Source organism: Metopolophium dirhodum, chromosome 2 (assembly GCF_019925205.1).
Source record: "Metopolophium dirhodum isolate CAU chromosome 2, ASM1992520v1, whole genome shotgun sequence".
NCBI classification, from domain to species: Eukaryota; Metazoa; Arthropoda; class Insecta; order Hemiptera; family Aphididae; genus Metopolophium; species Metopolophium dirhodum.
The window spans coordinates 28,041,026-28,053,913 of NC_083561.1; the positions used below are offsets into that span (position 1 = coordinate 28,041,026).

At 29.0% G+C, this 12,888-nt stretch overlaps 1 protein-coding gene and 1 non-coding gene across 2 annotated transcripts; one reads left to right on the forward strand and one right to left on the reverse strand.

The window, feature by feature from the left end:
- The first annotated feature begins 4,326 nt into the window (after positions 1-4,326).
- On the forward strand, positions 4,327-4,445 carry LOC132939994 (5S ribosomal RNA). Its single transcript, XR_009664047.1, has one exon. It is a non-coding gene; the product is annotated as a 5S ribosomal RNA (ribosomal RNA).
- Positions 4,446-8,780: 4,335 nt separating this feature from the next.
- Positions 8,781-12,369, reverse strand: LOC132939239 (repulsive guidance molecule B-like). Its single transcript, XM_061006314.1, has 4 exons — positions 11,891-12,369; positions 10,880-10,996; positions 9,747-10,201; positions 8,781-9,675 (listed from the first exon to the last, which is right to left on the reverse strand). The coding sequence occupies exons 2-4, from the start codon at positions 10,935-10,937 to the stop codon at positions 9,025-9,027; spliced, it is 1,164 nt and encodes a 387-aa protein (XP_060862297.1). The 5' UTR covers positions 10,938-10,996; positions 11,891-12,369; the 3' UTR covers positions 8,781-9,024.
- Positions 12,370-12,888: the final 519 nt, after the last annotated feature.

Sequence of the window (12,888 nt, forward strand, 5' to 3'; positions counted from 1 at the left end):
ACCTACATAATAGTTATCAACCTATTAACCCATCAATAATATTATATTTTTTATTGTGTACACTAATCGATTGGTATATACAAAATAACGTTAAGTTATAAATAGGACGTGGATTTAAATGCATTAAAAATAAGAAAAATGCCTTAAAAATACGATTTAATGCACTTATATTACAAAGCTTAATAAAATGGCCAGAAAAATTAAAAGTCCAATTTAAACGAATATAAAATAGAATTTAGATAAGTGTATAGGTAGTGTATTCAACTTTATAATATAGATAACGGTTTTTTTTTACTTGGTAACCATTCATTTATTACTTGGTTTATTAAAAAATTCTAATTGATATAAAATAGTAATTGAATAAGAATAGTTTTATTGATCCCAATATTTAAAAATAATGTTTCGAATAAAATAATAAAAAAATTTAAGAAATACCTATTAATTAATATGTATTACCTAAATAACAAAATAACTAAATAAATTCGTAGCTTAATAAAATGGCCAGAAAAATTAAAAGTCCAATTTAAACGAATATAAAATATAATTTAGATAGGTCGATAGGTGTATAGGTACTGTATTCGTTATATTTTGAGTTTCATTATAGGACATCAGTCAATCAGATGCTATTTAATATTTTAAAATAAAAAACTTCGACAGTAATTCCATATTGGCAAGTGTTGTTTTCTATAACTGAAGACCGAAGTTATAGTATCGAGCATAATGGGTACGTAAAAAAATAGAAATATAATTTAAAAAAATTACCTTTATTTAATTGTATTTAATTTTTTTTTTAATAAGTTTTTTTAATATTGACTTCAACCCATATAAATGTTCTTATTTAATTTTTTCAATTCGTTGATAATATATGAAACGAATTCTTTGCTTGGAAAGCAATGTTTAGAAAATTCAGAAAATGCAGTTTATATTTAAATCCGTGGCCTGATTATAAATAATAATTTCTGATGCATTGATGCTGAAGAGTGAGAGAGGTGCACAATCAGCCGAACCGAAATCTAACATCTTAAACACTTAATATAAACAATTTTTCACACACGCGTCATGGTATGAAAATAAAAAATATTTATAATTCATATTTATACCGATTTTCTACCGATTTATACCGATCTTTTATATTAATAATAATTATAAATATATAGCAATAACAAATCATTTTTGAGTAGCGGCCAACCGGGAAAGTTCACAGTATCCCGCCGGCCCAGTCCGCCCCTGGTTCATATTGTAACCGAAAAATCTAAATAATCTATTATAAACACAGTTACTTTTTACAGATATTATAAGTTAAAATTTGGACGAAATTACATATTAAAACGAAAAATAACGATTTTAGTTATTTTGTTGTAATTTAAAAATAGTAAGTATTCGCGGATTTATGAAACTTTTAGAGTATATTATTATAATTTATAGACACGATGACACTTTCAAATGTTATTATTTGGGCAAAAATGACTTTAACCTACTATTGTAGGTGCTAATGTCTAATAGTAAAATAAATTACTTTAATCTCAATATTATTTATTAGTTAACGATGTCTTTGCTCAGAATCGTTTTTCGTTTATTCGTTTTGTATTTTAATAATTTATACGAGGATATATTATTATTACTAATAATTATAGTAGTTGTGTTTGTTTTATTTCATTAACTTATTTAGAACTATACCAATAAATTATATATAAATTAATAATTTTTAAAACATAGTGTTCAAAAAAATAAAAAAAAAATTTTAATTAGAGTCTTGTAATGTACCTACCTATATGTAAAAAATAAATAAATATAATAATAACTGTTGAACTTTTAGTGACATAATAGGTAACACATTCGTGTATGTAGTATTACACTATTTATATACCTATACTAGTATATGAGTAGGTATGTTATTCATAAGTGCGCAAACGTCAGGTTAGGCAGTTGACCATTCCGTGAATATTACTTTTATGTGTGCATGGTTATACGGCCCTAATCCCTATGATATAGAATATAGATATTAGGTGAACAATAGAAGTTAAGTATGTGGCACTAAATTAATAGCTACCTATAACTTATAACGTTGTATTTGGAAAAAAAAATACCAGTTATTAATTAAAATTGTATCTTATGACTATTATCAGTTATAAGTTATAACATATATTTTTATAAATTAAACCAAAACATATATATATATTTATATATATTGAGTACCCTATAAAGGTATGCACCTATTAATTATAATTATTTTACGAACAGGGACTGGAAAAACGATGACGACGTTTATATCTCACGTATTTTATACATTTCTAGTTCGGAACTTAAATATGCGCCTACAACACTTGGATAGCACATTTTTCGTGACATTAAATATTTATTTTAAGTCTTAAAAGTAAATTTAAGCCCCAAAAGAATATAAAACTTGCTTGAATTATAGACTCTTACGGCGGTATCCGTGACGTGTGTGAACTGCGACGTCGATGAGGAAACGCTCCAGAATACAGAACTTAGAATATCTTCTTTGCTTATTGAAATTTTAGAATTTTTAGTCGAATGTGTCTTCTGCAACGACTCTGAGATTTGCCATAGATAAATAAATAAATGATAGATATTATACTAGGTACATCAATATGATGAATCCACGGATATAATATAATGCAACTTTTTGTATCAAAGAGTTCCGTGTTAAGGAACAATTTGTTCATTGAAATTTGATATGACAATAAACCAAAATAGTTTATAATTTTGATTATAATAATATGATATGGGTATTGTTTAAATTATTATTTTCGTTTATCAATTTAATTATTGATTAAGGTGGTGAATAGATATCAGACGTTTTAAAATTGATGATGCAAAAATAATTCTGACACCCACCCATGGTGGATTTACATAACAAGTCGAGGGATGTTTTTGATTTTAATTGTTCGAGCAAGCGCAGTGTGCGAGTGACTACACCGGTTATATTATATGAAAATACCAAAAAGTTCAATTAGCTATAATATAACTTAAAAATAAGACTGACCGCCAAATTCAGACTTCTCTGTCGTTTTCAGTTAAAAACTAATGATTTTCGGCAATTAATTTTTGAAATATCGTTCATAATTCGTTGTAACTTGTAATTTATATACCTATTTTAAAAACATTATTCGTGGGTAATTGAAACGTCTAAAATGTATTATTATATACAAATATGATAATAAACAAATAATAATAACTCAACTTAACTGGCTACGGTATTAATAATATTTAATAATATCAATATAAGTATAGTATACAATATCCTAGGCTGTCAAATCGTCTCCACTTGGAATCGTTTTTCGTATACAATGATATTATAATATCATTGAATTCAAATGTAACACTATCCATAACAGTCACCCACTTGTACCCTACTGTTCAGCAGAGTCACTTCCAAATTTTATTTTTTTTTAATTGACCTCCCTTCTTATTTAAATTCTGACAAACGAGTTTTGGTTAAGTACATACGGCCCTGTCTACGGCCAGTAAAACAATTAGGATTCTTGGGGCCCCGGACAAAGTCAATGTATTGGACCCTGAGGTATATGTATACCTACAATATTTGTTTATAGGTTACCTATACAAAAATAAATAATGATGGTGATTTTTTTTTTTTAAAACCTAAAAAATTTTATGTGAAGGCCCACTGACCAGTGTATTGTTATTAAAATATAACTACACTTTTAGTGTTCTTTTTTTTATTATAAATATTAATTAAAGCTTTCCACACATAAAAGTAACTCAATAACAATAAAACAATAAAACACTATAAAAATATAATTTTAAAGATAAATATAGGTATTATTATGGATATTTAGGGGCCCCTTGTTCTTCGACAACAAATTAGATAGCATGATAAATTATAAAAATAGATATTTTAATTTAATATATTTTATTTGATTTAAACATTAGATTACAATGCAATTATTTAAAAATTTAAAGTAGATGCTGTGCGCCGTCGGGGCCCCCTGAGCCAACGATTAGCAGCCCTCTACAGGGGCTTTGCCCCGGCTGCCCTTGCGGTTGTTGCGGCACTGTTATGACTGGTAATTCAGTTATTGATATTATAATATATATTTATACTATTTGAAGAAAAAAAGCATATAACTAGAGCAGTAAAGCAATATATTATATATTACTATAGTTTAAGGATTATTAAGAGAATATTTTTGGATTTTTTAGAACATATTAGAATCATATTTTAAACCTAATAATCCATTATTTACTTATAATTAACTTATATTATTGTTATATAATATAAAAACATGAATAACATTTTGTTAGATAGTTTATTTAAATATTATAATTTTTCAACTTACATTCGCCAACGACCATACCACGTTGAATACACCAGTTCTCGTCCGATCACTGAAGTTAAGCAACGTCGGGCGTAGTTAGTACTTGGATGGGTGACCGCTTGGGAACACTACGTGCCGTTGGCACTTTTTGCTTTTTTTTATAAACTTTACTTCTTTATTTATTAAAAGAAAAAAATTGAAGTAAAATTTGTCGATTTTAGTTCATACAAATGATTTAAACTTACGTGCCATTCACTCCAAATTCTCTTAGTCCCTACACCCTTGTTTTGTCAATATAAATAATGTCCATCGCGTTTACAATCATTAACAATTCATAACTTTCTTAATTTAATTTTGTTTAGTTCGCCAAAGCATTCTAGCCAATTAATATACCTACTTTCACTAATTATACCTACTTGTCTTATTCTGTACTGAAACGTAATCATATAGAATATAATATGCCTGTTATTATTGATTAATGTATTATGTATTAATTGTATACCTTACGCACCTTTACAAGTCATTATATTATTTTTTTGTTATCGCTATAAACGTTTTGTATGTCAAAATAAATGCCATTCGATTTTATGTATCAATACTCAATTTAGTCGTCGTTTGCCTTTGCTCTTTGCATATGCAGTGAAATCTCGATAACTCGAATCGATGACAGGCACAAAAAAAAATTTTAAAAATTAAAAAAAAAAAAAAAACACACATCATTGTAAAATCAATACATTCATCGCTTCGCTCAGAATCTAAAATAGTATCTATTTTAAATATAAAGACAAAAATAATTTAACCACAAGTTAAATTAAACGCTTACTTTTTAATATTATTATTTTAATTTAACACCAATATTTAAATAAGTTTAAACACTGATCATTTTTATGAGGCATAAAAATTAATTTTAGACTGATTGGACAATATTTTTGGGTCTGTCGTCATATTTCGGAGCAGTAAAAATACCAAGATTTTCAACTTTAATATCTTTTCTAGTTGGTAGTTTGTAGTGTCAAAAAGTAACAAATTCTCCGTACTTGTTTTAATAGTTTTAATTAATAAGTAACCAAGTTTTCGACAAGATCTATTCTCTTATTTTTTTTAAATTAAAAAACCAATAACCGTATATCTTGAACTGTTCACCAAAATATATTTATATTAGCAATTTCTATGCATGGAATAATTTTCAAAATATTTTAACTCTTTTTAAGAACTTTAGAAATTTTAAATTTTCGAATTTTTTTGTTGTTTTTTCAATAATTGTTGATAAAAAACTTTTGCTTTGTCAAAAACATTGAACATTTAATACAAAGTGTAACATTAGTTCTTATTACTGGAAGAAAAAAAAAGTTGAGGGTTCCTCATATGTTTTTTGTGAGTGTTTTAAGTTTTTTACAATTATTGTTCATATTTTTTAAAATTAAGTTCATAATTCATATTCAATGGTATTATTTAATTTATTGGTCATTACAATAAAACAAACATTGACACTGACTATTACTGACACCATATCATGTTTTGAATTTATTAAAGCTATTATTTTTGTAAAATAGAAAAATAAGATAAAACAAACTGATAATTTAGTTTTTAGATTCTGAGTGGAACGATGAATGTATTGATTTTAAAATGATGTGTTTTTTTTAAATTTTTTTTTGTCTATGTACACAATAAGTAGTCGAAATAATGCTTCGATTTTCAACTTCAGTATCTTGTTCGATTAGAAAGTGAATATTGTTGGTGCATTGGGGAGGTAAAAATTTAAAATTCCCAGTAATTTTCAAAAGCGCCAAGAAAAACAAAAGAAAAATAAAGGAAAAACGGGAATTTTTACAAAAAATCGATTTTTGACAAAATTTACTTTAGTTTTTGGTGTAACTTTAAAACAAACGACATGAAATTTTCACCGGTTGTTTATATTTGCATTTTCCATACACGATAAAATTTTCAAAATATTTTGAATAATTCAGGGACATTTTTAGTTTTCAATTGTATTAGTTTTTTTTTATGAATGTCAATAAAACTATATTTGTTGTGTGAAAATACTTGAAAATTTAATACAAGACTCCTTGTATATTGTTACGTTGATATTTGAAAAATATTAAAAATACTTAGTCACAGTTTTTTTTTATAAGCATTTAAAGTTCAAAAATTGACAAAATAATGAAAAATCACGAAAATTAGCAAATTATTTTGAGTTAAGAATTCCTAAAAATTTTCTTTTTAAATCTAAGATTTAAAACTGTAATACAAGAATCCTTACAAGATTATCTATCTTTATCAAAAAAAAAATCTCTAGGTATAAGAAAGTCAAGTTAAATCTTTATGAGCGTTTGAAATTCAAATTCTTACAACATTGGAAATTCACTCGAATTCTCATGTAGCTATTTTCTTATTTTCTTGTAATTCAAAAACGTATAACTGTAGATACATGAAAATTTCACTGAATGTTTATTTTATCAATTATTATACCTACTTAAAAAAATTTTCAAAATATTTTTACTTATTTTGAGTTGTTTCAGACAATTTCATATTTCAATTTTTTTTTTCTATTTCATAAAGTTTTAGTTGTTGGGCCAAAAAGTATAAAAATGTAATACAAGGCTCCTGATATATTGTTTCAATAGCAGTTGAAAAATATTAAAATACATAGGAACAATTTTGTTTTATAAGCATTTAAAGATCGAATTTTGACAAAATTTATCAAATTTAAAATTGAATAATTATTTTGTAGTTAAAAATGTATAAAATGTTCAACTTTTATATCTAAGGATTGACAATTTAAAACAAGGTTCCACGTAAGTAGTTAATTCTTTAACCAAAAAATACATAAACACAGTTTATTTTTATATTCATATGAATAATTTGGATGAAATTACATGTTAAAAAACTTAGAATATTTTTTCGGTTATTTTGTTGAGATTGTATAATATTATTCGTGGGTACTTGAAACTTCTAAAGTATACTAATATATTATATCTATGATAGTATCACGGTTTTTTGTTGATGTTATAAGTACCTAATGGATATTGTGATATGATTAATTTGGAATTTATTATAGGTCAATTATTTTTTTTAATACTATAGATAAGTACCTATATAATATGTCTTAAACCTAGACTGACATACCGGCTCCGCTCAGAATCATTTTTCTTACACAATGATATTATATCATTGAATTCAAATTTAATCCCATCCATTATACAGTGATCCACTTGTAACCTACTGTACAGCAGAGCGACATCCACTGCCCACCTTTTTTATTATTAATACTTCAATGTTGTACTAAATGACAAAAAAAATGCATGTATAAATAATTTTTTTTGTTAGGTAATTTGTTCAAGGTTTATTTGGTAATTACTAATTACAAATGTAAAGATTATCTAAATGATCTTTAATCTTAATGATATCTTACAAAATAATAAATAACTACCTAAACATATTTGGCAGTATTTGTGTATTATTTATGTTTTTATGTAAAAGGTTCAAAATAATAATAATAATACTGCTGTATGCATAATACATAATAATAGTATTGGAAACATTCATAAATACAACATATTTGGAAAAATAATAATATTTTATTTGGTTAAATACTAAGTGTAAAATGTTTAAGTATATATTATACATTTATACGTTTGTCTATTAGATTTAATAGAGATTTATAAAAGTATAGAATAAATATATTGAGTATTAATGTACAAAACTACAAAAGTATATGAGAACATAAAAAATTAATTGACACTATTGGCTTCAGCCAAATTACCAAAACACCAACTAATACTTCATATTATAAATTAACACACAAAATTGTGTTTATATAAAAAAAAAATATCTATGCATAGTTAATTTTAACATATAAAAAAATCCTTAAAATTACATAATATAAATAAAATCACAAAATTCGGACTAGGATCAGACATACTGTACTAAATAAAATCTACTTAATGATACCTATATTATTTGTTTTCTTTTTACACTGATTTATACAATAATAGATGGTAACGTTTTTTTCAAATACACAATTGGCTAGCATAGCCAACCAATGTAATACTAAAAACAGCAATTATATTACATATTTTTTACTCCAAATAATATTATTGCAACACATTAAACTCTTAAGTTTCAAAATTAACTACTGTATATACATTCAAGAGATAATATTTCGGTTGCAATAAACTAATATTATTAAGTTATATAAAATAACTTATTTAATCAAAAATAGCCAAAATATAAATTACATTGTTTAGTATGTTAAAATAATTTAAGTAAAAAAATATCATGGACATTTGTGTTTGTTCATTATTACATTTGTTTATACTTTTTGGTTGAAATAAAAGTCAATAAATTATAAAGTATCAATAAAAATTGTAAAAATATAAGAATGTAGATTCGTAGTAATATAAATTAAGTTATCGGGTTTTTAATATACTATAGAATTGAGATTAACAATTTTATCAATTTGTTGAATAAATATTGGCCAGAAAAACTAAACTATTGTCTATTAAAAATAAAAAATAAATTATCAGAAAAAATATGCTAAATACTTAAAAGGCTGCATCCCAGCTTTTATTGCCTTATGTTACACACGCATAGTTTAAATTCAAGTATAGTAGCATTTGTAGAGGAGAATATTATACATAGAATATTGTGATGTTGGACGTGTGTTAGGTAGAGACAATAAATTAAGGTATGGTGTCTTCTTAAACTACAATACTAGGAACACTCAAAGAAAGTTGTACAATGCAATGATAGTGAGAAAAAATAAGTTTAATCTATGTATACAATTGGCATCGGCCGTTGAATCGGGGTTAAACTCAAATACACTAACTGTCCTATTAAACAATGAGCGTGGTTCGAAAAACAATACATCAGAGTACGCTGCATGTGAAGCATTGATGAACTGTTCATCGTGAGAAGTCATCATATCGAACACACACCAATCTAAATACTGATCAGTTAGTTTGTGCCCGGTGGGTCCAATACTGTTGTGACATAAAGTCAATCCACGATCTAATTCACTTATTGTAACTTGTTTTATATCTATTTGTTCAGAAGTTGGACAACCAGAAGAACACAATACATTCTTGTCTTGATCAAATACTTGCGCTAACTGGTCTGGCAATTTAGCAGAAATGGACAGATATTTGTGAACCCGGGTAACAGTTATAATTGTAGAAATATACGATAATCGTATGATTACTGTCTCACTGTTGGGGTCATTAGAGCGCCAGGAAAGAGAAACAGTTGGCGATGAAGCTGGTCCAAATGAAGTGGTACTATCTTCAAATTTATCCGGTAACAGAAGATCTCCTTGTGCTTCAAACAATTTTTGAGGAGTACACTCAGGTTTATGTGCTTTTAACATGACTGTCAACTAAAAATTCAAAAAAATTATGATATAACATATTTTTTTTATTAACATAAAAAAAAAATTTAACTAAATACCTTAGTTGGAGCTGTGGCTGTTGTGCTATTTAAAACTGCGTCATTGGTTACCATGATACTGAAAAATGGATTGTCGATCACTTGCCAAGCTCCATGAATCCGGCAAGTTTGATATTTGCCATCGAATGTCCTTAAGTGAGGATCACCAAACAAGCCACAAAACCGGTGTTCTTTTTTATCATCAAATAGCATTGGGCAAGCATTGTGAGCTGATGGAACCATCTGGGAATTTTCACCACTATTATTTCTGGAGAAATCTTCATGACCGATGCATTTCTTTTTGAATTCTGAATTTGATACTGTAATAGCTGAATGATACCCAATGTCGCCACGACATTTTTTCGATAATGATTTCATACACTTAAGGTATGCATCTAAATCTCTACATTGATTGTCCTTAACATCAGACAGTGTACATGTATCTTGAGGACATGGTACCGGAACACAGGTGCACACTGAAAAAAGTTTATATTACTCATTCGATCTTGATGTAACAAACAAACATAAAAACTGATAATTAAATTAAAATAGACAACATGAAATACGTATGCTAATCTGCTTCATTTAAATTCCAGTACTTAGTACCTACACTAACTTTCAAGAATAATTTATCAAGTTCATTTTATTTAATGTTTTTTAAGTAGGAAGTAGATACATATCTGCTTCAAATTGCTTTATATACAAATGTCAATGAAACAGTACCAATTATTATATATTATTATTATTATTATTACGACTAACATGAAATAATGTATAGGTACTATACTATGTAAAACACAAGAAAATACAATATAAACAAATCACTAGTAAACAATTATACTCGGCTGCGCCGCGTGTGTGTGTAAACATAAACAAATACTAATTTATATACTCCCAGTTGTATTGGCACGGGGAATCACAATATTTTTATCAGTTTATTAATTTGATAAGTAAATAACTAAAATTTGAACTGACCCAACAGAAATAATAATTTAATAATTGGTCATACAACTAACATTGTTATTGGTACATGATAAATAATAAGTAAAAGGTGATACGTTAAAGGTTAAACACAGTGTTTTGTTAAAATTACGTATCATTTAATCTCCTAACAAATAACAATAATACGTGTCAAAACGTGTCAAAATTCTTACCTGCAATAACAGTGACCCATATTATCCAAACACGATGAATGAGGTTTGAAACAAGCATTCTCCAGGAGTGTATTGAACACAAACGACCAGCTACGTCACCATGTCTTCATTACGAAGCTGTAAAAACAAAAAACATGACTGGTTGAGAAACTATATTTTAATTAATGTGAACTATAGTAGGTACAGTAAGTACAACAGATTACTGAACGATAAAGACCATCAGAGTAATGCCAGCAACTACGATTAACTGTGGCAAATATCTATGCCAGGTCCACGACATAGTCGGACGATAATACAAACGAATGTGGACAATATTATTATGATACAATGACACCAAAACAGTAAATTTTATATTATTATATTTAGGGGGTTCCATATAATGAGGCCATAAGAATTATGAAAGCAGATTTGAATTTGTTTGAGTCCACTGGAAATCGACTTTCCCACATTTTTGATATTATCATTTATCCCCCAAATTCCTAAAAACGTTATATTGGAAAAGATTAATCAAAAAATTGTAATATTTCAATTTTTGTAAAAGGTAAAATCACAAAATCAAGAATATGGGAAAGTCGATTTCGAGTAGACTTGATGACAAATACAAATCTGTTTTCAGAATTCTTATCGCTTCATTTGATCAATAAATTGGTATGTTTGGCAAAGAACACGTCTAAAATCCTATGTCGCGAGTGTGTCAGACGAAGACAGAAAATCACGGTATCTAATTCCCTTAGTATTATAATCTGAGAATAACAAAAAAAAAATCGGCACGTTCGAGGGTGGACAACAGAGATACGCACAACAATTAATAAAACAGGTGAAGATATAAAATATAAAACCCGATACTATTATTAATATGTCTATGACCTGATATATTATATTACATTATTAATATGCGCCTACTTGTACACATTGACACATCTATAAACGTTCGATAATGATATTATTATAGGTAATGATAGGCATTAATATGATGATAGTAAATCGATTGCGACGTTTCGCGAACATTACCATTTACAGAGGACGGCGGTGCACGGTAGGACGACGACGCGACGATCGCACTCGGATGACGGGCAGCATCAATTCTGGCGGCGGCGGAGGCCGATCGATTCGTAAACGGCCGCGGCGCTTGCGAAATTAATAATATTATTATGATACGGACGGCGGCGGCGGCGGCGGCGACGAAGATTATTGACGTAATATTATCGTCCACAGGCTGAATGCAGCATCCAATATCGCGGTACCAACAACAACTACTACTGAGGTACACGACAACGATAGAATAATATAAACGATTGGTGGTCGCGCGCAAAGAGCGTCGGCCGCTATCAGCGCAGAGGTGTGTGCGTGCGTAGTGCGTGTAAACAACGAGAACGTCGAAAAAAAAATAAAAAAATATATATAATATTATTGTCGTAACGCGGTCTCGGCGATCGGTAGACTCACTGCGGCGAGTGCGGCGGCCGGCAACGAGATACGGTCGTGCGGCGGCTGTGGCGGCGGTGGCGGTGGCAGAAGGGAATGCGGTCGGACCAATCGGCGCGACCGGTCGTGTATAACGGGCATTGCAGCCGCCTTGGCTGCGAAAGCCGTCAACGCGTCACGGCGGGCGGATGGTGGAACGCGGACCGGGGAATGCGGGTGTGCGGGACGGCGCGCGGGCGGGTGGACGACGGTACGTATGGCGGCGGCCGTTTTGCCGTGCGTGTACAACACACAACGCGGCGCGCGCGTTTCGTCCCAGACTTGGTGTCGTCGGCTCGTGGGATTCCTTCTGTGTGCGGCTGCCAACCCCCTGTGCCACGGCCCCGCCGCCGCCGTTCCGTATTATTACACCACACGTACAAACGTATATACCAATATTATTATTCATTGTTCGGTACCTATATAAAATAATATTTGATAGGTATACGTTTTTTTTTCATCTTTTTCGTCTGTACGGCACAATACACGTTCTCATCTTACCCCTATATAAAATATTATTATATACGACCTGAAACGTACAATAT